The following is a 27,640-nucleotide window of genomic DNA, read 5'->3' as shown; positions in this document are numbered from 1 at the left end:
AGTGAAAGTCACAGTTGGGACTCAACAATTTTATTGTTTGTTAAAGTCCACATCGTGTGCATAGAAAGACTGCAAAATAAAACTGAACATAAACCATCACAATAATGTTTTGTGCAACCCACTCTAGCTAATAAATATTACACTTATCTAAATATAAATATAACCTCAGCAATGTCACCTTGTAGAGCAATATTGCTGCTCCTTAATAGCAATGTCCTCATGCTCAGCAGACCCCTGGTTCCTTCAAGGATGGTGAGGGCAGTGAGGCAGAAGCTGAACTCTGTGAGCCTGTAGACACCCCTGTCACAGTGTGGGGAGATGTGTAAGACAGGAACTGATGCTTTGCCCATTTCCACATACCTGAAAAGATATTCTGGCTCCTAAAAGCCACCCTGGAACAAGGAGCTTGAAAAATACCAAAAATTAATCCTTCTTCTATGAAGAAATAATTTGACACAGGATATGTGAGGTCATGGGATTACATGATTTACTTGTTCCATTTTTGTTGGCAAACATATTTGAACCTGACTCGTGTAATGACAGGAGGTTGCTGCTAGAAGTTTGCACGTCAGGGTTTTTGGAAGCTCCTGTTGTATAAGGTTTCCTTGTGTTCTCACCTGCCCAAACAGAGAAGCATCAAAAATACATATTGCATGTCTGCACATATCATCTGTGAGTCCTCTTGACTTCCCTAGTGATAGTTAATGCTTAGCAAAAAGTCCTGATCTTATTTACAATTCTGCAGGACACCAACACCCATGCATTTGGTTTGAAGTCAGTTATGGCAAAACAGTGTCTCTGTCTTGCAGTGAAACTACAGTTTTAATTGAAATACCAGGAGATGGATTTTGTTTATACCTTCTGCTGTCACCACATAATGTGGAACTCCTTGAGGAGGAAGAACCCAGGCACGCCATTCACACTGGACTTTTTCTTTGGTCGGTGCCTTTGTTCACAGAAGAGATGGAGAAGTCTTTACTTGTGGTGATTCTGTTACTTTTTAAAGTATGAGAGAATTCTTCTCATTATCTCACTGGTGCACTCAGCACATACTCTGCGTGTTTTCTCCTCTTGGCTCCCTCCTGAGCCCTCTGGCTCCTTCCTGCCCAATACACCAGTTCAGGAGTAGATTCCTGTACCTTTCACAGTTAATCAGATCCTGGGATACTCTGGCTTGTCCTGGACTGTGAACACATAACACTCTGCACTGCTCAGTCCTCCATACTTTGTTCAAAGAATTTGGGTGAAGGTCACATTCTAATCTTCTGATGTAGAAAGACTGAAGAAAAAAAATCAATATAAACATTCAGCTTTGACTTTGTCCCTCCAAGAACGTCTCCATTTGCATCAGAGTCCCATTTTCCCACTCACTGTACAATGCAATTTCAGAGAATTTCAAGACTCTTCAGCACATGCATTTCTTTTTATATTCCTCCCTCACAAACTTGCATGCACACACAGACACCACTTCAGCTTACCAGGTATCCAAATCCTGTTCCTGTTATGCCACAGTTGCAGGAAAAATCATGCAAAGGGAAAACAAAACCACCTTGAAATACCAGCATCAGAAATGCAGTCACTGAATCCAGCCTGATTCTGTGTCTCCCAGGCTTATTCCTGTTCAGAGCTTTCAGGTCCAGCCCACCCAGGAAAATGTCTAAACATTCCTCCTCAGTTAAAGAAAGCTTTTTTTTTTAACCTCCCTCCAGGGAAGACGTTCATTTAGGAATTCATAGAAATAGAACAGTAATGTCAGATCTCTTAATTTTGAGGCTGTCTCTTCAGGAGAAACACCCTTGCTGGACTGTGTGGTGCAGGACTCCATGCTCAATAGTCACTTCTGGTTTTAAGATGCAAACCACACTCTTGGCCAAGCCAAAGCCTCTGTCTGTCTAGGCTCTGGAAGACCTGGGGTTATCTTGTCTGTCTGGAAGTACCAGCCTCTGCCCTCTCCTTCTCCCCAGGCACAGGGCAAGTGTTTATGGTGAGAGGATTCCTGTTAATGCTTTCTTGGGGAAAATCCAGCCTTCTCTCTTCTCAGGACTCTCTTGGCTGTGCTGAGCATGCCGTGCCATGATTACACATCAAACTCAGAGATTTCACTCAGCTGAAACAGCAGAAGAGAAAAGGATGGCCGCTCGTCTTTCCCCTGAGCAAGGGAGAGAAGAGAGAGGAAGAACATTAATGTCAGCTGAAGAGGAATGGCAAGGTTAGCAAGGAAAACCTTGGAAAGAAACTGAGTATTAACAAAAATACAATCTTCCCATATAGAGAAAATGCCATTGTAACAACCAGGTTCCTTCTGTGCAATATTTCTTTTCTATTACCAGTGAATTTGGCTCGGTGGACACTAAGAACCTTGTAATGACTTGGCTGTCATTTTTACCACTGTTAGAACTCAGCCCCACAGATCCACAGCTTTCTTAGCAAGGAAATCGTGGAATTAACTTGAGTTAGGTGCACTACATAGGCTTCTCAGTGAAGTCAAATAAAAGGCAGAGAGTCCAGAGTTTGCTTGCTAGTGCAGATGAAAGCTACAGTGCTTCACCTCCAGGATTTTATCTTCTGTTAGCATGTGGAGTGCACAAGTCTCTCTCCTTCTTTAAAGCCAAGGAGAAGGGAGTTATTTTCTTTGGGAAATAGGGCTCTCCAGTACAATACTCACCATCCTCCAGCAGTGGCTCATCACCTCATAAATTGCCTTGGAGGCCAGCTTGGGTTTGTAGAGCCGAAATCCTGCATTGATTTCTTCCACCACTTCTGCATTGGTGCGGTTCTCATAGGGGATTTTGCCTTCACTGAAAACCTCCCACATCAGCACTCCTAAAGCAACCAAACAGGAAAAAATCACAAGGAGGCAAACAAAATCCTCAGCAAGGCCACTTTCTACCTGCTCTTCTCTGCAGCTCAACATTGGTGGCAATCACTTGGAAAAGCATTTTCACTTGGATTCTCAGTAGAAAAGCCCTAACACGGCTGTGCAGTTAGAGGATGCCAGCCAGGATCTCTGGTGCTCTCTGAAGCATCTCCCTGCTGAGTCTGTGAAGGGTCTGAGCACCCAGCTCCTGCTGTGCTGCTCGTGGCCCACCCCAGGAGTGCACAGATCCAGCCACACTTCAGCCAGCAAAGGGCACGGGAAGCACAGAATCCACAGGCACAGACTAGCAAAGGTTATAATCCTGCATTATTTACTGCTGGCCCCAGGGCTGAGTGGCACCCCATTGACTGTGAGCTGTGCATAGCACACTGCCCCATTCACTGTGTGGGCTGGAGAGGGGCCAGGCCATGAGTGTGCCAGATCCACAGCCCAGGAGACAGCCTTTGTTATGGCTTTGGGGAAAAACACACAGCGGTGCCCTTATCTGTGAGGGTCCAGAAGGGAGACCAAAGAATGGACACAAATTGTCAAACAATGCCTTGTGGAGCAGGAAATGAGGTGAGAAGTGTGAGCAGTGAAATAACGTTTTCCAATCAGCATAAAGGATATAGAGTCAGCAGAGCAAATTTGGAAGGGCAGGGGGTTTTGAGTGAGGCATCAGTGCCCTGGGACTGACATGCAGAGAGATGGAGTGCCTGAATCTCCTCTCCCTCTCCCTCTCCCTCTCCCTCTCCCTCTCCCTCTCCCTCTCCCTCTCCCTCTCCCTCTCCCTCTCCCTCTCCCTCTCCCTCTCCCTCTCCCTCTCCCTCTCCCTCTCCCTCTCCCTCTCCCTCTCCCTCTCCCTCTCCCTCTCCCTCTCCCTCTCTCTCTCCCTCTCCTCCTTCTCCACCTTTTCCCTGGACACTCCTGCTAAGTCAGCAGAAACAGAGTTCATTATTTGGTATTACATAGAGTTGCACATGTGTAATATATTCAATTGGTAATATTTGAAGTGTTCTGAAGTATCTCAGTAGTTTGATATTCTTTTCTTTCTTTCACTTGAATGATTTAGGTTTGTTTTTGTAAGCCATTATTTAGTTAAAACACCCTTGGAGTCCAGAGGATGCAGTGTTGAGGAGAATTTACTTGAGGACTGAGCCCCCTGCTTTTCTCAGCTGGAGCTGTTGAATTTTCTGCATTTTGTCAAGAGTTCCTTACCGAATGACCAAATGTCAGATTTGGTGCTATAGTTGCTGTAGGAGAAAACCTCTGGGGCAGACCACTTGACGGGAAACTTGGTACCTGTGGAACTGGTGTACTGGTCATCCAGGACAATCCTGGAAGAGGAAAAGAAGGGGGAATGCTGAGTTACCCCATCCCGTGCCAGCCCCAAGGGACCCTGAGCAGCCCCGGTGCCTTTACCTCGACATCCCAAAGTCAGACACTTTGACCACGTGGGATTCCCCCACCAGGCAGTTCCTGGCAGCCTGCAAGGAAACAAGGTGCAAAGGCATCAGGTCAGAGCTAAAACACTGTCACAGCCACTCAGGGACTTTTGTCATGGAAGAGCAGATCATGCTTAAAAAAGGAGCATCAAAGCGACATTGTGCCACACAAAGAGGACAAAACCCCGAGCTTCTCATGTTTTCTGTACATTTTGCAGCATGATCCTGCTGCCAGAAAAGCTGTTCAGCCATCACTCTGAAAGGCTCCTGTTGCCCAGAAAGGGTGGAACAAGACCCTAAAATAGCCACAGCTACTCAGTCATTGCATGCCTAATGGAACTGCAGCAGTGACTGATGGAGCTTGACTGAAAACACCTTAATTAAAACTATTTTATCATCAATGCATGTTTATACATGACTTATGCTAGAAAAGGTCTTTTTGTCATCTTCACTGGTTTTAGCTGTGAAGAGTGGTCAGTACTGTGGCTCTTGGGGAGCAAAAGAGTCCACTCAGGAAAAAAAGACAAATGTTATGGCTTGTTTCTTCTCTCCCAAAACCAGTTAAGGGGAATAGATTGGTCAGTGCTCCTGGACTTGTTTGGTTTTTTTTTGTTTGTTTTTTTTTCCCTAAAGTATTTGTGCTGCTTTTGCAGTGAGGGCAGATACAGGATCTCCTATAAACAGGCAGGAGGAGTGTGGAAGCTGAAATTAAGGAAGAAAGCAGAGGGAAAAGCCCCTCTGGAGCAAAGAAAAAATCCATATGGGCCCAACATACCAGGTCTCTGTGGATGACAGAGTTTTGTTCCAGATAAGCCATTCCTTCACACACATCCAGGCACATCCCCAGCAGGGTTTCCTTGGAGAAGCTGCCCCGCTGGCTCCTGAGGTAGTCGGACAAGCAGCCGTTCTCCATGAACTCGAACACCAGGCAAATGGGAGCCTCCTCAAAGCACACACCATAAAGCTGGACTAGCTTGGGGTGAGACAGCTTCCTGTGGGGCAGGGAGGGAAGGTGGGAAAGAGGCTGAAATAGGCTCAGTGTCTGCTATCCTCACAGCAAGTGTGTTATATACAGCAATTTATGTCACAGGGCTGCTCCCAGCTCATTGCAAGGGTCAGCTTTGCAGATGTGCAGACCAAAGACTAAATATCGTCCCATTTTAATGGTAGTGGGCACCACAAGATTTTTTTCTGTGTGGAAAACCATCCAATCAAACAAAAATAAAATCAATTTGTGTCTGTCTTGTGAGAAGGGAAATTAAAAAAAAAATTAAAAAAGACAAATGTATTCAGTTGTGCAAAGCAAAACATTTTACAGGTAAGGCTTTTCAATGAAATTGCCCTTAGGTTTTAGGAGACCTTTTCTGAGAAAAACCACTTTGCTTTCCAAAATGCACTATCAATTATCCTTACCTTCCTGAATAGCAGAGATCTGGAAGACCATTCCAGATATTGATAGACTTGGAAGCACAGTAATTCACCTACACTTTGAATTGCCTTCCTTCGTAGCCACCAGAGCTCACCAGTCTATTTACTTTTAGGATACATAGCAGATAATCCAAGTTTGAATTCCCTGCTCAGATTCCTGACTTTCATTCAGTGTTATGAATCCCACAGGATGTGATTGTCATGGTGAATCTACCACTTACATCAAGACTTTGGCTTCCTCGATGAAATCCTCCTCAGACATGGCTCCTTCACGGATGGTCTTTATGGCTACTTTGGTCTTGTCCAGCAAGTAGCCAAGGTAGACCACCCCAAACTGACCACTGCCAATCTCCTGCACACGGGTGAGCTCAGAGGCACTAATCACCAATTTTCCTGTTGGTTGCAAGGGGGAAAGGATAAGGACTGAGCAGTAGAATGCCAAACAAAAAGCTTTTGTGGGTTAAACACTGAGGCAGGACTCCAAGTGAGACTTTTTGGCTCTCCCTCAAATTGTCTGTCAGACCTCTGATAGCTCATTTGACTAGTCCATGCTGCAGGTCATGTTCAAGGGTAGGAACAACAACATCCCCTTTCTCCCTCCTTTGTCTTGCCTATCCAGTTCTTCAGGGAGGATTGTTTTTACCATGCTTATGTGCAGTACCCAGCACAACATGGGGCTTGAGTTGCTTTGAAGTCTCTAAGAATTACAATAAAGATGATACCAGCAAAATTCTATTGACAACAATATTCAAATGAAGGCATCTTCCAGGAGAGACTCAGCTTTCATCAAATTATTCTATGCTCCCATTTCCGTCCCCTTTGTTCTGCTTTCATTTTGGTATTTAATGTTGACTTCACTGAGACTCTGAGGTTCTCATCACCTCCCTCAAGGCACTGCACGATCAGTTGAGTTCTTTATCAATGGCCATGACAAAGATGACAAGCTGGTGAACAGCTCAGTGCAGAGACCTGAAGAAAGCCATTTGTTGTGGCTGTAACCACACAAATATTCCTCAATACCCGTGGGGATGTGCAGGATCACCCAGCCAACCAGCCAGGAGTGTGATTCCCATGCAGCCACGAGAGAACCTTACCGTAGCTGAGCCCTGCGGTGATGGGGGCCTGTTTCCTCCAGGAGGAGACCGCGTACCGCAGCCGTGTCACGAGACCTGGGGACACGGGGACAGGTTCCTGTTACTGCACAGCCATGGCAGCCTGGCTGCCACCACCCCAGAGGGCAGCTTGGATTCTGGAAGCAGATTTATTGCACTGAGTTCTCAGCTCCACTTGAGGGCAGCTGAACCTCTGTGCAGGCTCCGGTTTCCTGCCTGACAGAATGAAGCCAATTCTGAGCACTTTCAGCTTATTTTCCATTTTCACATCCAGAGCTTTGAGTCTCTGTAAACTCTGATGAATTTCCAAATGATACTTGGTATTTTTGAAGCCCAGTGTTTCCCTTGGTACTCCTGGACTGTAGGGATGGGAGTCACCATGTCTGGTTATGGATACTGGCCATGTCCTTGATGTAGTTTCAAATCAGGGCCCAGGGATAGATCACCTCAAGAAGGCCCTGCAGTGTAATTCCTGCACATAGCTTGGCCTGGCAGCGGTGATACACCCCCAGGGCTCTCGATAATATGTCATTATGACATCTGTGTTGGCCATGGTCAGCCTTATAAGGACAACCAGAGTGAGGATGTAATGCTGGAAGCTGGCCTGAAATGGCCATTTCAGAATAAGTGGGAGAAAAGGCGATGCCATTTCACACTTGATTGTAAGGACAGAGAGCTTGGGAGCCCTCCTTCATTCAGAACAGTCACCTGGCAAACCAGCAACATCTCTGTTCAGCTTCTCTCACCTGCTGCATTGTGCTGGTGGTAGTTGATGAGGTCAGGGATGGAGTCAAACACGTGCTTTTCTGCCAGGTAGTATCGCTTGGGAAAGTCAGTTGTCTCATTGATGTGATAATGCTTTATAACAGGATTGTTGTCCGTGCTGAAAAAGAGGAGGTTTTCTTTGAGAGAAAATAGCTTGCAGGAAAAAAGACAGGGATCTGGGGTATAAAAAGAAACAAGTGAGCAAAGGGGAGAACTTTCCCCCCAGAAAGAATGGGGGAGGAGCAAGGAGTGAGCTGCAGTTGCTAATGAACTCTGTGTACTTGTATGTTCTCCCTCTCACTTGCAGAAGGTTTCAGCTTGAGAGAAAGGCTGAGGTTTCCTGATGAGAGAAGGTTGTGTACTAAGTTTCTTTGCCTCTTTGTGAAATACAACTTTAAGCTCCATCACTGAAACCCCTTTACTTGTCTTGCACTACCCATCTCTGGTGAGTCCAGCACACAGCCCATGTTGATCCCACTGACACTTCAGTTCAGGGGACAATGCCATCAGAATGACAACCCCAGTGATGTCCAAAGGACTATTTATGGGCACATATTTAGATTCAGGGAGAAGTGGAGCCGTTAATGCACTTTGGGACTGGCAGCTGACTCTTCTGCCTTTTTTGGAAGTGTTTTCCCTCTATCATTTTCATGAGCCTTCTGCCCTTTGGTTATAATGCCAAAACAACTATACAGAGATTACACACTCATAGAAGCCATTTCATTGATGTAATTGATGTGTAAAGCTGCTGAGCTCAGCTGTACCTTAATGCTTTGGTGAAAACAGAGACTGTGTACATGCCAGGCTGCCTTGAATCTCTCACCATGAAGGCCCCTTCTCTACCCTGGAACAGGAGCAAAGGAAAGAAAACTGGTTAGAGGCATAATGGAAAAAAAAAAAAAAAAAAAAAAAAGAAGTAGGCTGGGAGCAAAGCTGTGCTTATTTCAGCCCTGTCATGAAGATGTGCTAAACATACAGGAAAAAAAAAAAGAGTCATTACCCCACTGACAGAGCTTGGTGTGTTCCATGCACAGCTCTGGTGGCTGCCCAGGGCCTGCAGGTCTCTCTTGGGTGTTAGGTGCTTTTACCTCAGCTTCCTCTCAGAGGAAATGCGACTCAGGCACTTGTGCTGAGTACATGTGGGTGTGCCTCTCTGTCCCGCCAAATCTCTCCCCTGGAAATTCTGAATCTATTGACTGCCCTCAGCCCTATCTGACAGAACACATGTTCAATAAAATGTGTGGCTGAGTGGAAAGGCAAACCCCTCTGAGTGCTCCCCATGGAGTGAGCAGCCACAGAACAAATCACAGTTTATCCAGCACCAGAGATAAACTGTGATATGGGAGTGTGGGAATGATAATTTACCAATGTACCACAAATTGGAAAACCTTGGACATGATCCTGCCCTTTCCTAGGTACACCAGTCATCCAGTATCTAACATAAATGGGTAAGAAAACAATCCTCCTGCAGTCTGGCACTCACAGAACAATTTTTTCTTTTTAACTTTTCACTGTAATTGTTTTCCAGTCATCTGAATGCTAAAATGCCTCATAGGCCACGATCCCACTAGCCCAGACGGATCAGATGGCAAAGGAGATTTAACATCACAGTTTGGTTGGAATGTGCTGTACTGACCTATATGGTAATAAACCCCACATTTTTCTTCTGTTTGCAAATAAAGATGATTTTCATCTGGCATCCCAAGTGCCTGATTTTTTTCACTCCCTCCTCCTTTGCTTTACATGGTAGGTTTCCTCCATTTCCTGTCTTCTACCCACCCACAACCCTCGATGCAGAGCTAATCCACCAAGTGCACCGTGCCTGGGCCTCCTTCCCTGGATCTTTGATCAGCTCCAGCTGAGCACAGAGGATGAGCTGCTCCCGCATCCCCGGGTATGAGCTGCTGGCTGTGCAGCTCTGCCCAGGTGGGATCAGCCTGCTGAGCTGTGAACTTCCAGAGTCGGCCCTTCAGTGTCTGCACAACATCTGCTGCATCTGCACCACACAGTAGCTGTCACAGGAAAGCTCTAGAAAAGCTCTCTGCTCCTGTAGAAGCACTTAATCATGCACAGTGAGGGCTTCAGGACTAGGGGTGGGCAGGTTTTGGTGGCAGCATCCTGTTCAAGTTACTCTGAGCTTTATTCTTGCCCTTCCGTTCTCAGCTGACATCAAGCCCAGCCAACGATCACTCACAAACTCGGCCACATTTTTGGGGGGAGCTGTGAGGTTTGCAAGGCCTCGAACCAGAAGTCTCACATGGGGGTAGTTACCACAGAAAAGTTGTACTGGTAGGGCTGAAAGAAAAAATAAGACTACTAAACCATGTGTGGAGTTTTCCTCTAGTACTTTGTACAAGAGTTTTTAAAACAGCACGAAAATGCTGCTATTTCCATAAAATACTACTGTTCCAGGAAGAAACACTTTATTTGTGTTTATTAACAGGGCCACCTGTTAATGTAAGTGCTGATTTAAAAATTAAGGTTGTGTTTGTGTGGAAAATTTGAACAATAAGCTTATTCTTTGTATTTTCAGTACAGTCTTCACTGGAAAAATCTGGCTCAACTGAAAAATTAAAGATGTGTGCTTACATGCACACACACAATTTAAAACACCAAACCCACAGGCATACTTTTGGCTTTCACCCAAAACACTTCAGCACAAGATTGGTTAGATTTTCAGAGAACTACTGGCATCCGCAGGCCTCCTGCAGAGCTAGAAAAGATGAGCTAAAATCACAGTTTTCAGCTGGCACAGTGCTCTGAAATAGTGCTCCTCCAGTTCCAGTTACTGGGTGTGTTTGGATGGCACAGCTCCATCCATGCTCAGCCAGCCTGGAGATAAGGTGGGTGTGCTGGTGGTCCTTGATCTCACATCACACACTAAGGACACAGAGCAGGAACCCGGGGTTCATCTCTCTTACACACAGCAGCCCTTGCAGGCTTCATTTGTTGTTAATTAATTATTATTTCCCATCCACCCCGTACATGAGACTGGTTTACCTCTTCCCTGAGCAGTGTTTCTGCTTTGCTTCTGCTGATGTTCTTATTGTACCACCTGAAAACATCAAAAGACTCCGAGTCAGCATTTCTAGGCCAGGAAAGTTTCCCCTGAAAAGCTTCTGAATGGACCATCCCCAGGGTGGAATGTGAGCTGGGGTGGGGGCATCTGAGGCTTGCAGCTTCAAATCCAGGGCACTCAGAGGTGCAAGAAACACACAGGCACAACTTACTCATAAACTTGCAGATTCTCAGGTGATTTTTCTGCCAGGTAGCTGCTTGGCACGTAGCCTTCATGCCTGTTGAGAGGCAAGACAAGTGTGAGTGTGCTGACAGACAGGATTTTCTCTGCATCTGTAGGAGTCAGCCTTGAAAGCTTTTCCTGCTCATTGCATGATGAAAGTGTTGGTGGGGATGTATTGAGTGAGGTTACTGGAGAAGAAAACAACTGATTGCACTTCTAAACTTGAGAGTTTCACAATTTTCCCCCGTGTATCACTGAAAATATCAATCTGAATTGTTTATTGCTGTAAAATTAACTTTCAGATCCTTTTCTTCAGCTGCCTGAAGCAACAGCAAATGGAAGACGGTTAACATAAATAACCTTCCATCACTTTTTCCCTGTAAATAAGAGGATGCTTTGCAAAAGCTGAACAAGAGGGAATAAACATGTATGTTAATGGAAGAGCAAAGTCGAATTAGATAGTATTTGCACATTGGCTGTTGAAAAGGGACTTACCCATTCTTATCTTGAATCAGCCACCAATGTTCCTCAGAGCTGTCAATCACATAATATTCCTCATTATATTGTAATGTCAGCTCCTGTGGGTTCTGGGCTTCATAGTCATATATGGCTATGACCACTGCTTCCCTTGGGTCCAGCAACAATTTCTGCACAAATTAGGCAAAAGGCTCATCACATTCACATTTATATTAATATTCAAATTCATAAAAAGCAGTGGCATACTCTCTAAAGTGGTATTTTCCTGGCAGCACTGGTGTCCCCTGGGATTAAAAGCCTCAAAGCACCCCAGACCATTTAGTGGAGTGTGGTGGCAGCAAGAGAATCTTTGGTACTTTAAAACAATGAATTTCATATAAAAATTTCAGTTGCACAGAAAATGCCCAGGGAATGTTATCAGAGGTAAAATTCTAGGTCACTGCACTGTGGTGAACATTAATAAGGACATATTCCCCACTGGTAGTTAATCACTCAGGGCAGGACACTAAGGACAGCAGCACTGCACTCACCCAGTTATCTTCAGGAGTGGGAGGAAGAGGCTTCTTTGAGGCTGAAAAGAAATCAAGAAAGGTGATTTGAAGTAGGTGAGGACAAAACCAAGGGAGAAACCACCAATGCAATGAATTGATACAGGTGGTACAAACCCACTGAACAGTGAGCTTTCGACTCTGAGAGCAAGACCTGCCAACCACACAGTGAATCTCAGCAGGGCTTGGAAACTGGGGTACAGATTAGTTAAGGTATCAAGGTAAAAAATACAAGGTAAATGTTTCTTTGGTGAAGAATGGCAAGTGACATTCTTCACTTGAAGTGACAAGCGTTCACTTGTGTTCATTTTCAGGAGACAAAGTAAAGATTATGTTTGGCCATTGAAACCACAGAGGAAATATGGTTTGGCTTGGTTAAAATAGGACACTCACTGTTGAATGAGTTTATCTTAAGAAAGTTGTTATGGCTTGCTGACTGAGCACAGTTGATCAAGTTCTTAGTTCTCCATCTCACTTCAAAACCAGCTCCAAGCATCACACAGAGGAAAATGTGAATTCAAAAAAAATAGAATTCTATATACAGTAAAAGATAAGCCAGAACATTCCAAGAAGCCAGGAACATGTCTCTTTATGGAAATCTAACATAATATTTTTGATGTTCTGTACATCAAAGGAGATTAAATCCTCTGCTATTGCTAGGAATAAATATTTCCCATGTCAGGGTGATCTTAACATGTCCCTTACCATTTTTGGTGGGGTCATATATCACACAGCCAGCTGCCATCTTCTCTGTCTGAGCACAGCATCTCCACTTGCCATCCAGCCAAAAGTCTGGATGACACTTTGAAGCCAAACTGTTGTTGTATCTGATTTCTGAAGAACATTAGGGGAAGAAAAAGAAGAGGGAAAATGAATTTATTTGCATCCACATTCGCTCTAGAAGTCATCTAGGACTAAACAGAATTAAGCTGCTCTTTAAGAAGCTTCTGCAGGCTTGTTTTCAAGAGACTGTTCAAATTGTCCAAAGGAAGGGATAGTCTCCAAATGTTCAATGAAAAAAGGTGATAAAGTAGAAGATGGAGTAGGGGAATAACTGATTGCAAGAGTCAGTGCATGAACTTGACAATATCTCCATCAGGCACAATGTTTTCAGAGGGAACAATACAGCAGCAGTGCTGTAAAACAGAAAAAGCTGTGACAGAAGCCTGGTGCAGTTCTTATGTAACTAATTGACACCTTCCTCACGTCAAGCACTCTGCTTGTCTCTGCCCCCAGTGTTGGTTACTGCAGTACCATGTGAGTGAACCACAGCACAATTCAGGAGGTGAACAGGAAATGAAAGCTACCCACAAAAATGTTCCTTAATAATCATGATTCTCTAACAAGGTTGTCATCTAACAAAAAGAAAAAAAAAATCTATTAATAAGAGCTGAACAATTTTCTGTGTAGAAAAGGTTATTTTAAAAAATTAGCCATAGGAAAATCCCCGTCTCTTCCTGAAGAAGAAACCTCAAATTACAATCATTTATTAAGAGTTTATTCTAGAAAGACACAAATCACAGAATCCCAGAATGGGTCAGGCTGGAAAGGACCACAGTGGGTCATCTGGTCCAGCCCCCCTGCTCAAGCAGAGTCATCCCAGAGCATGTGGCACAGATGGCTCTGGAATATCCCCAGGCAGGGAGACCTCACACCCTCTCTGGGCAACAAAAGTCCAGTCACTGCACAGGGAAGTTCTTCCTCATGCTCAGGTGGAACTTCCTGGGCATCATTTCTGCCCATTGCCTCTTGTCCCATTGCTTGGCATCACCAAACATAGATAGTCCATCCTCTAACACCTCCCTGCAGACATTAAGGTCCCCAAATAAACCATCCCATATCCAAAATTCCCATGTCTGATGAAAACACACCCACCAGATTTACAAGCATTTCGATTTTATAACCCATTACCTGGGTTATAAACACTTTGACTGCTGAGATTGGAGACATTGTCTCCTCCTGCTCATTTTCTCAGCATTATTTGTGACAAAGCTGGTCAGACATAAGCACCTTCCACAGCTGGGTGGGCAAAGGGGTTTTTACCTTCCTTCAGTGTGAGGACCCATCTCTGCCGGCTCTCGCGGTTGGGGGCAAACACGTAGAGGATGTAGCTGTCATGGACAATCTAGAAAGGGGGATAGAGAAAGGAGCCAGCCATGAGAAGCCATGCCAGATGCACTGGTCACAAGGCAGTCACCAAAGGAAAAGGCAGCAGCCCTCTTACTAGCAAGCTGCATGCCAAATGATGATGTGGGGAAGCGGGGTAGCAGGGACTGCTCAGAAGCAGCTCTTAACCTCTGTCTTAGGTTGGAAATGGGTGTGTGCATTCTCTTCCTATCTGATGGGGCAGTTATCTTCTGCTCATTGGGCAGTTTTCTTTATCTCTTCCACAACCCACCCTCCCTCAGGGGAGATCTCTTCTGTTCATGGGCCACTGAGTGTCACTGCATGGCTGATAAAATCCCATCATCCCACTGGGAGAAGCTCTGTCCAGGGGGAGGAGCCAAGCATTCCTACCTAGATATAATCTGAGATTTGGAACACCACAGCCTCCTTCTTCCAGATTCCCAGAGGAGCAGCCCTTTCCCACTGGATTCCAAGGAAGACCAGGCCAATCTACACCACCACTGGATCTTCAGAGGAGGACTACACCCCTCTGCAGGATCACTGCTCACCTGTCACTCCAGGAGGGCTGTAGCCACCATTTAATGGCACTGCTACCAACACCCTGACCCACAGGATGGCAGGTCGTATTCTGACTCTGACAGTGTTGTTTTGTATTACTGCATTGTGGTTTGCTTTATTTTTTTTTTCTTCCCTAATAAAGAACTGTTATTCCTTTGCCCAAGAGCCCCTTAATTTCAAAATCATAACAATTACGAGGAAGAATTTTATTTTCCATTTCAGGGGAGGCTCCTACCTTCCTTAGCAGACACCTATCTTTTCAAACCAAGACAACCTCACTGACTTTTGATTATTTCAATTGGAGTAGAGGATCTGATCAAGAACCCAGTGCTGGGTTCATTAATGACTGCACTGTGAAGGAAATGCTATTGAAATACAAAATGAAGTGATGTCTCTCTCTGTATGGTCAACAGACAGACTCACCTGGAAAGGGTATTTGTACTGACAGGGAATGATGATGTCACTTCTCACAATTTCCACACATTTAATCCTGGAAAGTTCCACAGAACCCTTCAAAGTCCTTTTTTTCTAAAAGACAGAGGAAAGCACTTGGTTGATGCTAATGATTGTGGATTAAGTGAATAATTAGATCAGACTGTTTGTCTGTGGGAGATTTAGTTTTAATGGAGCAGAAGCAAATTAACTGATTATGTAAGACATTAAAAAATGTAAAGAATAATTCTTATATTTGGCATCTCTATATGTATGCCCATACACATACATATATGCACGTACATATATTTCAACTCAGCACATGGATTTTAGAGAACCAGTCAAAACCTCTATTTGAAATTCAGCTTTTACTTCTTTTATTCCAGTAAAATGAAATCCCTTTTTAACCAAAAAAGAGCTCTTTTCATGCAATTTTCAGTTTACTAACACCCCTGTTTCATACTGAAATATATCAACTAATAAATATTTTCTTTTTAAAAGTTTGGGTACTGAGAATTTCAAAACTATTAATTTCATCCAAAATGTACATTTTTACTGTATCTATCTTCCAAAAAATTACATTTCACTATTTTTGTTTCATCTGTCTTTTCAGCTAAGAAAGAAACAGGGAATTTTGAAATAAATATTATTCTTAAAAACTTGCCCACCAATCTGTTTCTCTGGCATCCTCTGTTTTGCTTCCATTCACTAGGTGTTTGGGTATACCAGCTACCCAAATAACAGTATGGGCAGTGTGGGAAGAGTGAATAGAGCAGACATTCATGTATTTCAGTTGCCTTGGTGTACCTTATTCCCTGTGGAATCCTCACCCCATGGCTCCATGGCCAGTGGCACTCAGCTTTTGCAAGAGAGGGGTGAGGGCAGCTGGTGGAAGTGGAGCTGAGGCTCAGCCTCTGGTGCTTCTGCAGGATCCACTACACGAGGTTGCTCTTCAGAGCAAGCTGGTTTCCTGTTTTGATTCATTTTCAGTAGGGATTAAGCACTAAGCTGTCCCCCCACTCAGCTTTGGGACGGCGTGACGGAAATCAGTGAGGTTTAAGAGCACCAAAACACTGCAAAGCTCTTGTTTTTCCAAACCCTGCCAGCAGGACAGAGCCTGAACTTCAGCTGCTGCCTTGTAGCTGCCACAGGTTATCACTCAGAGACTCAGCAAGACTTTGGCAACCTTCTGACCCTCCCTTGGGCCCCAACTCTTTGTGTTTTACACTCTCCAGCTCCCTCTTGTCCCTTTTCCCCTCTGTCACCACCGCCCTGCAGCTCTGTCCCATGGCAGCAGCCATCCCCACTGCTGTGGCAGCCCCACTGCTGCTCCTCTGCCACTTTCAGAGCTCAATTCAGCCTGAACCAGGGCAGCAGCCCATGCCTCTGGAGCTGGGGGGAGGTTTGACACAGAGCACTGTCAAACAGCCTCAAAACAGTGAGGCCCTGAGGGTCCCCACGCCTCATTCTTGCACGACTGGCCGGGTGTTCTGCCTCTGTATTACTGGACTTGAGGCAGAAGGGGAAAATTATTACAGTGTGGTCTCACATTGCTCTTGCTGGCCTTGGCTGGTGGATTTGTGGTTTGTATTTGTATTTGCTTGCAGTTTAACCAGTGTCTCTGGATTTACTGCCAGGACTGTCTCCTGTAGACATCTGCCTGTGTAGCTCTCTGGGGTGTAGGATTCTCCTACATCAATAAACCCAAGGCTTTAAAGCACCCCTAAATGTAAATGCCAATTAACTCTCAAGAGTGATGACGAGCCTTAGAAGGCCTTACTGCACCCCATTTTCACCATCTATTTCCTTTCATTCTTATCTAGTCACTTCTTTTAGACTTGGCTTCCTCTGTCTCCTTCAAAACCTCCTCTATCATTTGTTCTACCCCTGGGACTTCTACCCTTTTGATGAGACACAAAGCCATTTATATCCTATAAAAACCTTCAATTTTGCTAGTGCTGAACCCTCCTTTGTCTCATTCCTTTGAAGTCCTGGGGTTTACCCACATGCATTTCTCCCCTGAGGCTTTAGCAAGCGATGCTTTGCCAGGCCCAGGCTTTGCTCTTTCCCTGCACACTGGTTTTTGTTGATGCTTTTCTGGACTCTGCTGAAAGACAGGGTCCAGCCTTCTCAAGGAGCTTGGTGCAGTTGCCCTGCAGCTCTCATGACCCACTGTGTTCCTTTTAATGACACAATTCAGTGATGGAAGCTCCTCATAATCTCATGTTGCAGCACAACAGATCCTCAGCTGATGGGACCCTGCTGATAGAAAGTAATTACAGTCCTCTAGCAGGACAAACAACTGGAATTACCACTCACAAACCAGGCATTACCCAGAAACTGGGCTGGAACTAAACATATCCCTGCTTTTGTGATGTTTGACCACACTTTAATCCAGCAAAAGCAACAGGGCCATTTGGAAAGAAGGGGAGAGAAAAAGCCTCTTAAAAATGGCCTCTGAAAAACCTCACAAATTTGTTCTTAAAAGGGTGAGACAAAACATGCTGACAGATCTCCGTTCGTTGTTTCCAGTCTGCCCAGAGTATAATTGGGTAGATGTTTTAGCTAGTCAGTAAAAGCATCAGTGGTCTCACTGTGAGCCATGTGTGGAAAGAACCAGTGCCATGAGGAGAAGCACACATGCTGCAGATCAGCCCATCCTGATTTCTTTTTTTTTTTACAATATATCAGCTCTGGGAACAGCTCTGAAAGGAGCCAGGTGCATCACAAGCCCAGTGCATTGATATCTTCATCTTTGGTACTCCCCCTCTTCTTGCCACACAGGTCCAGCAGCTCTTTCATTGATTTCATTGGTTTGTCTCTGCTGCATGAATCAGATGACTCTGGTGGTCCCTGACTGCTTTAGATGATTGACCATGGGATAATGGATGCAGCCCTACTCTACAACACAAGGGACGCATCTCTTTGTGCCTGCCTGAGGAATGAGCTGCCTGGTATCTCTGATGTGCTAAAACCAGCCACCAGCATTGCTGCTTACCCAAAAAAATGAATCCCTTCTCTCCAGCTCAGGGGTAGGGATATGGAGCTCATGGTGAGGGGGCAGGGAGCTGTCAGTGGCTGCTGTAGGTGACACAGGTCTGCTTGTGATCACACATCCTGAGCATGGCCCTACCCCCTCAGGCTTCACAGAGCTCTGAGATCTTGTAAGATAGGGGGCTGAAAGGCTCTGCAGCAAGTGTTTGGGCTGAAGGTCCCTCGGTGGGTACTGTGTTTATCAAAGGACCCTGGCAAAAGGTGCAGCCACCAGGGCTGGGAGCAGAGGGAAGGGATTCATTTGTGTCTTCTTGTGTCTTGACACAACGACTTGTGTCTTCTTTCTTTTGTTCTGGTGAGGGGAAAACCAAGCCATCAAAGATTCATGTGGCCCCAGTCTCCTCAGCAGCAGTCCCTGCTGAGGGCTGTCCCCGCTGCAGCTTGGCTTTCCTTGCCCAGTGGTGTTTGTGTTCACCTCCTGCCTCCCCATCTCCTGTGCAGCCCTTCCTGTGCAAGGCTGGCAGTGCCTCCTTGGCAGGAGGGTAGGGGAAAGCTGATTTACAGCTGGGGAGGAGCAAGGTAGGAAATTCCAGTCCTCAGCAGGCTCCACCACAAAACATTTCCATCAATGAAAGCATTTAATGACCTTCTCTGTACCATCAGGGTTTGGGTTTTTTGGGGGTTTTTTTATGAATCTGAGCAAAACTTCATTCCCTGTTTTCACTTATTGTCTTGACTAAAAAGAGAAATACTTAATTGGTGATTTAATAGATGAAGGATCTTTGCTTTGACCCTGAGCCACCTCTTCCCTGCTTCTGCTCTAGCTGGGCTCAGTGTTCAGCCTGAACAGAGGCAGCAGCTTATTTTGAGGGCTGTGCAAGGTGGAACTCCCCATGGCAGAGAGCTTCAGCCTTTTAAATGAGTGACATGAACCTGCCTTTCAGAGAGCTTTCTTCAGGCCTTGCTGAGCTTCTGAAAGAATTTGGAAAGGAATTTCTTGATGTAGAAATAGCAACCAGAAGCTTATGCACTATCACTGGAACAAGATGGAATTATTTTTAATGGTAGCCCTCCTGCTAAAGTATTTTTCCCCAACCTAAAGACCTGAGCTTGAACTTGAACCTCCTTGAACACTGTGTTGATACAATTACTTTCTATCTCTTATCATACTCCTTATCTGTGGAATATGCTGTTTTTCTCATTAATAATTAAGATATTAAGAACTGTTGAAAACTGGATTCATAGCAACTTTGCCTGGACACTATCTTCATTCGGTATTTTGTGAGTTTTCTCACATTAGAAACACTGAGAGTTTCAGGGCTTATAGGAAATAAAACAATGTAACTCAATGTAACTAATTTTTAATTTGAATCTGAAAACTAAATTGAAGATAATTGATTTTTAAAAGAAACTTGTAAGGGATTTCGAATTTTCTGTCACGCTAGATGTTCTGAAGGAAAATTGGAGAGGTGTGATAATTGAAAACACTGGAATTTTCTGTAGAACCTTGGCTGTTGTGTTATATTTGATTATCTCCAATGTATTTTGCTATATTTGATATTTAAATCCCTTAACGTGTCTTCTTGTCTTACCTGTCCATCATAACTATTTTGTCCTTCAGCTCGAACTAAAAGTATAATACTTTTTTTTTACTGCTGTTTTCACATCTAAAAACCAGGAAGGTGCTTTAGGGGTGGGCAAATCCTGGATGGAGAGCGCACAGAATTGTATTAACTAACAAAACCATCTTCAAATGGTGCTTGAGATGACTCCATTCAACTATTTACTATATATTTACACAATCCTATAGACCCGATCCAGCCCTGAATTTCCACCAAATCCAATTCCAAAATTCACTTTGGCTCACGTCTTGTCTGAGATGGTTATCAGGGTGCTCATCTCTACAACAGCACAAGTGGTTGGACAAGAAAATCAAGAAACAGAAGGGAAAAAAAAAAAAGAAGGAAGATTTTTGGCTTTCAAATGAGCTTTCTAATATGATGGAAATAAGCCTTTTATATTACATAAAAGCACATGGAACAAGTCCTGAATACTATATTAGTTTCTTCAAAGCTGTTCTTGACTTCAGCAAAGACTGGGAGCAGTGGATTGCAGTGAATGAAGGATTCACTGGAAGAAAAGAAGCTAAATTAAATCAACTATATGACATCACTTTTTCATGAAGAAAAGAATCTAAGCTTTAAGGCCAAAATTAAAATTCAGCCAGAAAGGATGAAAGAGTATAGAGCAACAGGCAAGCATTGCAATAAAATAAGTTACAACGTTGATTACAATATAAAGCAAAGTCAAAGGCACTGGGAACAAAAAATGGCCACAATAGAGAAGTCTAATAAAATGTCACTATTAGGAAACCTCATATTTATTGTTACATATTCAAATTAGGAGGTATTCCTTCCTTTTTAAAGATATAAAAGAAAACACGGGTTGACGATTTTGCTACGTTCTCAATGTTCTCTGATAGAAGGAAGATTTGAGCTTTGTAATTTAAACAAAATGGAAGTATCTGACATTTGCTGCAAAAACATTGCTCAGAAGTAATTTAAAAAATTTTCTTCAAAAACTAAAGACTAATAAATACACCAAAAAGGACCTAATAGGCACAGAACTGGGCAGGAGCAGAAAGAGCAAGTAGAAAATTGTTATAATCATATTCTGGGAGATAAAATTAGTTATTCCAGCAAAAAAAAAAAAAAAAAAAGGAGCTATTTTTATTACCAGGCTTTACCACATGTTTGTGTAGTTAGAAAGGCCACAGACACCAGACACAGAGAACCTGCATTTTGCTCAAGGCAATCCTGTCTAGACAATATCACCACCCTAAATCAGGATGCTGCTGCATGAGTCGTGAGTGAGGACAGCAACAAACAGGAACTTTGTAAATATCTAGAAAAATATTGGGTAGGTTGGACTGGAATAGATTGATGAAAGATGTGGAATCTCTGCCCTTGGCTTTGAAGCAGTGGCCAGTCAATGTTACAGCCAACCTGTCCTGGTGTTGGTGACAGTTGTGCTCGGAGTGTTGATCTTATCCTGGCAAAAAGTCTGACTAAATGAATGTAAGAAGTGCTCTCCAACCAGCACTGCCATGATTTTGTCATTTCTCAATAGAAATGAGGCTCATTGTGACAAAAATATCAACTTCGTCCTCCAAAAACTCCAATAATATAATTCGGATTATTCAAAATTCCTGTTAAGTTTTTAGAGATGTACTAGACATTAAGGCACAGATTTGTACTTTGTCTCCATCTTATTTATGGTTGTATTGATTTTATTGCATAAAAATTGATTGAAAGGGGTGACACAGGCAGATGCCAAGCCTGACATCTTTGTGGGTGATATGTGTATTATTAATAAATTAGTTGGAGATATGCATCAGAAAACAAGTGGTATTGCAAATTCTGGCAAGCAAACAGTACTAGTTAATAAATACAAGGCAGGTTATGAAGAATGACATAGCTAGTCAGATGTATTTATTTGGAAGGTTGTCTTTAAAACCATAATTAAATTTCCTTTAGGTGAGGACTGCAGCTCCATGACTGCTAAGGTGTTCAGAATACACAAAGCAATAAGAAATGGTTTGAATGGCCACTCTAACTAACAAAAAGACCAGAAGGGAGATCTTCAGAAGAAAAGTTTTAGTCTGTTTACATTAGAGCTTGGGAAAAAAACCAAGCTGGATTCTGTGTAGAATAATCAAGGTGAAAGGGACTGGGCTGAGGAGCAAAGCACTGCTTTTTGTCCATGGGTAGCTGGACTGCTGCAAGCAACCCCACGTGTAGGTAATGCTACAGAGCAGCTGGAGCATTTCTGGGATGCTGATAAAGGTCTTTTCAGCCAAGTTTATTCATTTGTTCTCATGTAGCATGAATTGAAAGCAGATTTCAAGGCCCACTGAAGTGCCATCTTTGCCATCTTTATATGTGAGTATCAAAGATCTGAATGAAAGAGCCCAGGACAAGGCTGACTCACTCTGTGTGACCTCCTGAGCATCTGACCAGTGTAGGAAGAATTGTGCTGATGTAAATGAAAACTTGGCTTTTTCTGGGTGAGCCTTTCATTGCTGTCTTTATCAGCTGGATTAATAATACCCCCCAAGTGCATGAAGATATAACATTTCAAGATATTTATGTGCCTGAATGATTTACCAAGGATCATAAGCTGTTGGGTGGAGGGGATATAGATAATTCACCAGTTCAAGTGCTTTTGCTGTGTCTAAGTAAGGACACTTGAAACTCTGTCCCAGACACCTCCCCAAAGGTATTAATTTCTCTGCTGCTTCTGCAGAGCAGCAAGTGTACCAGGACCCTGAGAGCATCACAGTGTCTGAATTATCCATTATTGTAGTGAGGATCAAACTCATTGAAACACTTAAAATTATTACTCCCATGTGCTTGTTTACTCACATGTACAGTAGCTACAAAATCAGACCCTGAAACAAATAATTTTTGCCTTTGGAATTGATTTACATGTTATAATAAAGGCACTTCTGATGTCTTTTAGCAGAGATGGGGGCTGAATACATGTGTCTGTTATCAGGGCTTTGCTTTATGTTAAGACAGCCCTGCATTGTGCACTGCATAATGAATTCCAGAAAACACAGCTTTTATTGTTGTCAGTTATTGGGGGGTCATTCTCCTAATGAGACATGTAAATATCTTTCATTAACATTAAGGGCCACTGTGTGCTTGGCCCTGAGGAGAACAGTGCTCTCTGTCAGCTGTGGCAGAAAGATGAAAATTACAATGAAAATGCCATTACAGTTACTGCAAAAAAACCCTGCCTTTATGATGTCAGTTGTCTTGACAGCTTTGGGTATCATTTGAAGAAATATCCCCGTAGCCTTTTGGCCTGCTTGTTTCCTTGTTTTGGACTGATTAAAAAGATTCTTTAATGTCATTTTATACCCTTGATTTAAAATGCAGAGAAAGGGACTGGGTGTTAAACCCTGTTAAATACAGGCAGACTGTATAAACAAGGGCTTAATGCATAAGTGTGTACTTTAAGTAATCCAGCTGAAATCAGTGGGACATCTCAAAATTTTAAGCAGTTCAGCAGTTGTTTTACCTGACTTTGTGCACAGGCTGTTGTTACTGACTGACCAGGGACTGGAGAGATGGGAACTATACAGTACAAAACTCTGAGTACAGGAATCCACCAGACAGGTTGGTAAGGTGTTCTTAAAGAAACTCATTGAAAACCCTTGGCAAACATCCCCAGAGATGTCCCTTGAAAAATCCATGCTTTAAAAGCTCAGATATGTACTGGACCCATCCATGTCAGTCCATATAACACCTGAGGGTGCTCCCCATCACTTCAGCCAGCTGTCAGCAATGTCCCACCTGCAAACGGGCCTTGGCAATGGTGGCAACCTGTGTCGCCCTGTTCTTTTAAAAGTTTACAGTTCTTTTAAAAGTTTTCTATGCCTTCTGATGTTTAGATATTTCTACTGGATTTTCTCACACATTGTTCATGTAAATAATGATTGTTTTGCATTCTTCTTTGTGGGAGGAGAGAACTGATGGACTGTTAGCTTGACCAGTGTGGTTGGAGAGGTGGCAATTTCATCCTCCAGTCCCTGTCACTTTTGGAATTCTATATATTGTGAGGTCAGAAATAAAATTTGCTCCTTTTGTTCTTTTGCACCTTAGAGTGAGTGTGTGAGCTATTTTGTGCTGTAGAGCAACAGCCTGCTCCGACCTCTGCCAGCCCCAGAAATTATCTGAGACAGCCCCAGTGGAGCAGAGCAAAGCAGTGCCAGGGACTGCACCAGACAATGAGCACCAGATCATTGATTTCAACGCCTGCACATGGTGCCTGGTCCTGGTGCAATCCTGGGATTGGCACAGCCCATGTGCTGGGCAGGCATCAATGGAATCCTCCCTCCACTGGCTGTGAACTCAAATGCTGTGGGTTCCCTCCATTCTGAGCACAAAACAAGATGGTTCTTGCATGGGCGTTCCTCTCCAGAGCAGCAATAGCCTGACCATGCAGGGGTCTCACCAGCATGCTCTTATTTTGATTACTGAAGAAGCTGATTATCAGTTCTGGGAGTGTTTCACAGGACAAATTATTCTCTCTCTACTTTGTGACAAATTCTTTTCATGTAACAACTGATTTTGATAGTTTCTGTGGGAAGAAAAATCAGCATTTCATGGAACATGAGCCCTGTGATTACAAATATACCTACCACGCCTCAAATGTGCATAAAGTTCTAAAGTTGCACGTGCAATTACCTTTACATGTCTACACATACATAAAATGTGCATTTTAAAATATATAATATATAAGATAAAGTGGATACAATACACCAATCTGTCATTTTACCTACATGACCTTTTGGAAGACTCAGAGGGAAAATTTCCACAAACACAGAGTGTGTGAAGTCTATGCCCCACTGAAAGTCACCAAGTCAGATTTTCCAAACTATTTCAGTCCCTCAAGATGCTGACAAGACACATACTGCAAAAGTATCTAGTCAGAGTTATGCTCAATTGATGTCAAGCCCACTAAGACTCAGAAAGCACCAAAGAAAACTAGTTGTGAAGATTTCTCTAAACACCTACAGCAAAATCATGTAGATGCTTTTCAAAATTTAGCCCCAACTAATTAAGTGGAATAGTTATAATAGAATTTAAAATCTTACAAAAATAATATTTGAAAAATAGTTTGGAGAACAAAGAGAGTCTCAAACCATAGACAGTCACAGTACGCAGCAATAAATTGTGTCCTGTTAAAAATGGAATGAGAAAAACAGACTAAAGTAAAAGCAAGAAAAACATTTCATTGGGCATATTTGAGAGAAATAATATGCAGGTGAAAATGACTGTTAACCTTTAAACCTTTAAAGCTGGTTTATAACCCTAAATAGGTTGCGATAAAATATGAGGGCACATTGTGCTTTTCTTTTATTGTTGGTTCTACTTAATTTTCTGCAACTGAGCAAGATCAGATGGTCTGAAGTTGCCAGTGCTGGATGCAAAGCAGCACAGTTCTTCTCTGCCTACAGGAACAGTGCCTAAACATAACGGATTAACAGCACGTTCAGGGACTGTTGGAAAACAAACAAGATTATTTACAAACGTAACGAGGCTCCGCAAACATCCAGCTAAATAGAAGGAAATAATTCTCACTTCACTAGAGCACTGAACACAATGGGGTGCACAGATTGATTTCTAATTTTCTTCATATTTAGAAAATCAACAAAATGCAAAGTTGGGGAGTCACAGCCTGGCCTGAGCCTGGATCTCACCATCACAGCCCATCTGAAGCCAGCTCCAAAAGACCACGCGTTACATATGGCAGCTGAATTTATTTTATAATGGTAGATGGATCTCCTACCAGCCATCAGCCTGATGCTTCAAAGAAAAGAATGAGAGTGAAGATCTGTGGATTATTTTTTCACAGATACAATGATGGGTACACTTATACCCTTCACAATATGCCTCTCCAGGTCACCCCTGTCCCCATGTGAGATGCCAGGGGCTGGCTCACACAGCTCTTACATACAGCCCATGCCAAATTCCTACAATAAATCTAGGTCCTTCCTATAAATTCATAGTCTTCTTCCTCCATTCACAGCAAACGCCTGCTGACCAGAAGCTCTACATGACCCATTTGACCAATTTTCAGTGCATGGTGCTGTAGCAAGGACCAGAAAAGTTAACAAGATGTAACAAATATCATCCTTCCCACTATTAAACAAATTTCATCATTCCTTCCATTGCTCTGAGAGAGGAAATAACTGACATACCCCATGGCGATGTTCGTAGTAAGCCAGCTTGGATTTGGTCAGGACAAAGAAGCGCACTTTAAAGTTGGAGGGTGAAGTCCTTCTCTTCTGCTGGGATTTCTTAATCAGCAGTTCCTCCAGGAGCACACAGTTATTCATGGCTGAGCCAAGAATGTTTGTCTCCCAGGACATGGGAACTCTGTGCTGTGCACCTTGTCAAAGAAAGAGACACGAGAAAGAAGGCAGTTAATTTTAAAAAAGTGTTCAAGAGGCAGCGTAGGTGCTTTTGAGCTTTATCTTCCCATCGACAGCAAAGCTTCCTTTCTGTCAGACCGTAACCACATCCTCTCTGAAGCCATAAGGTGAACAGCACATGTTGAAATATACGCTAAGGTAAATGTTGTGGAAAAAAACTAACACTTGAGGGAAATGCAGGAGATGTGAATCAATGATTAAGGATAAATTAAAGGGGTGTGGCATGATTAAGCATCTGTCTCCTTCTGGTTCATCTGGTAAATACAGTTATGAATGCACGCACCCAACATGGATGCTCAGGATGAGTGTCCCTGCTGTCCTCCTGGATGTGGATCATGCATTCATAATTTTTTTTGAAGGAATGATGCCTTTCCATTTAGAGTATTTAGCACAGAGATTTCATACAATGCATTTTGAGGGAGTCCCCCATGTAATGGTTCAGTTGACAAGGTGGTGTTCGGTCAAAGGTTGGACTCAATGGTCTTGGAGGTCTTTTCCAGCCTTAATGATTCTGTGATGACACGAAAATTCCTACTGTGTAAGCAAAGACAAATGATACCCAGGATATATTTTTATAAAGAATGATAAATATTTGCAGTCACTAGATATTTAAACTGGTTACAATGTGGTTACAATAACCAATAATTAATTAATTAGCAATGGTTACTTTAACTTGGGGATCACTGGCTGCCTCAGGTGTATCTGCTGAGGCTGTGGCTGGATGCTGCAGGGGGCACAGGCACAAATGCCCTCTGTGAGCGCAATCAACACCAGTGTCATCAGCACTGAAATGGGCACAAACACCCAACCAAACACATCTGGTTTCCTCAGGCCTCCAGAGACTGTTCAGGGCAGTCAGCATCAGGCTTAATATAGAATTATAAAAAATTTATGATGTGTCTAATACAGTCAGTACAGCACAGTTCTATTTTAAAACAAATGTAAATCATTTTTTTCTGCTCCTTAATTTTTAATATTTTGAATATTTTTTGTATTGTTGATGTATTATTGTATTGCTGATGGCATTGAAACTTGGAGAGAGGGAGACTGGTGGAATATGGGTAAACAGTAAGATAAAAAAAGTATTTTAATTTATTTGATATTTCTGAAAATCATTCCGGTGTAAATCATTTATTAGTGCTAAGTTTAGTGCAGAATTAGGGTATAAGGAGGCAGCTCCATATTGCTGATGTATTTCTAGAGTGTTTGCAAGCTCAAAGGAAGATACTGGATTTATTTTAAATACAATTAATGAGGAAAAAATCAGAATTGCAGAAAAACCTGAAGATTTGGATTTGTTTTATGATAGTACATGGACTGACTTGGGAACCACAGAATGTACTTTTTCTCCCTCCCAAAATAAGAAGTAGCATATCCCCTCCTTGCTTTACATTTTTTAGTCATTAGGCTCCAGGGATCATCAAATGTTCTTTAACAATTTTGTTCAATGCTTATTAGGAATGGGAATTTACCATAAAAATACAATTTAAATATAGCAATCAGTGTACAGATTTGTAGAACCTTTGCTTAAGACAATGCAGTGCCATAGGACAGAAACAAGGGCAAACTGAATCTGTTGCTCAGCTGATGGCTATATATCTATATAAAAATAAAAAAAAAAAAAAAAATTTAAAAAATAAATATGGTGGCC

At 43.0% G+C, this 27,640-nt stretch overlaps 1 protein-coding gene across 2 annotated transcripts; it reads right to left on the bottom strand.

Annotated features, from left to right (window-relative positions):
• Positions 1-14: 14 nt before the first annotated feature.
• Positions 15-26,034, bottom strand: ITK (IL2 inducible T cell kinase). 2 transcript variants are annotated; one of them, XR_012058156.1, is made up of 18 exons: positions 25,756-26,034; positions 14,982-15,086; positions 13,917-13,998; positions 12,579-12,707; positions 11,856-11,896; positions 11,344-11,495; positions 10,838-10,903; positions 10,608-10,662; positions 8,372-8,451; positions 7,589-7,725; positions 6,825-6,899; positions 5,952-6,123; positions 5,078-5,294; positions 4,280-4,344; positions 4,076-4,194; positions 2,666-2,823; positions 1,479-2,149; positions 15-1,279 (listed from the first exon to the last, which is right to left on the bottom strand). XR_012058156.1 is itself a non-coding variant. In XM_002194738.7 (17 exons), the coding sequence occupies exons 1-17, from the start codon at positions 25,924-25,926 to the stop codon at positions 2,078-2,080; spliced, it is 1,896 nt and encodes a 631-aa protein (XP_002194774.5). In that variant the 5' UTR covers positions 25,927-26,034; the 3' UTR covers positions 15-2,077. The 2 variants fall into 2 exon arrangements, 1 of the variants encoding a protein (XP_002194774.5); XM_002194738.7 differs by having other exon boundaries at positions 15-2,149.
• Positions 26,035-27,640: the final 1,606 nt, after the last annotated feature.

The sequence above is a fragment of the Taeniopygia guttata genome, chromosome 13 (assembly GCF_048771995.1).
Source record: "Taeniopygia guttata chromosome 13, bTaeGut7.mat, whole genome shotgun sequence".
NCBI classification, from domain to species: domain Eukaryota; kingdom Metazoa; phylum Chordata; class Aves; order Passeriformes; family Estrildidae; genus Taeniopygia; species Taeniopygia guttata.
Note: the sequence above shows the minus strand (reverse complement) of the source record. Positions and strands in the feature narration are given on the sequence as shown.

What these genes read in the sequence shown, in the direction of transcription:
- ITK (XM_002194738.7), bottom strand. Translation starts at nt 25,926, where the DNA reads ATGTCCTGGGAGACAAACATTCTTGGCTCAGCCATGAATAACTGTGTG. An exon ending in GAGAATCTGCAAGTTTATGA is followed by an intron (nt 10,663 to 10,837) that starts GTAAGTTGTGCC and finishes TGATGTTTTCAG; the next exon opens with GTGGTACAATAAGAACATCA. An exon ending in CCACCAGCACAATGCAGCAG is followed by an intron (nt 6,900 to 7,588) that starts GTGAGAGAAGCT and finishes CCGTGTCCCCAG; the next exon opens with GTCTCGTGACACGGCTGCGG.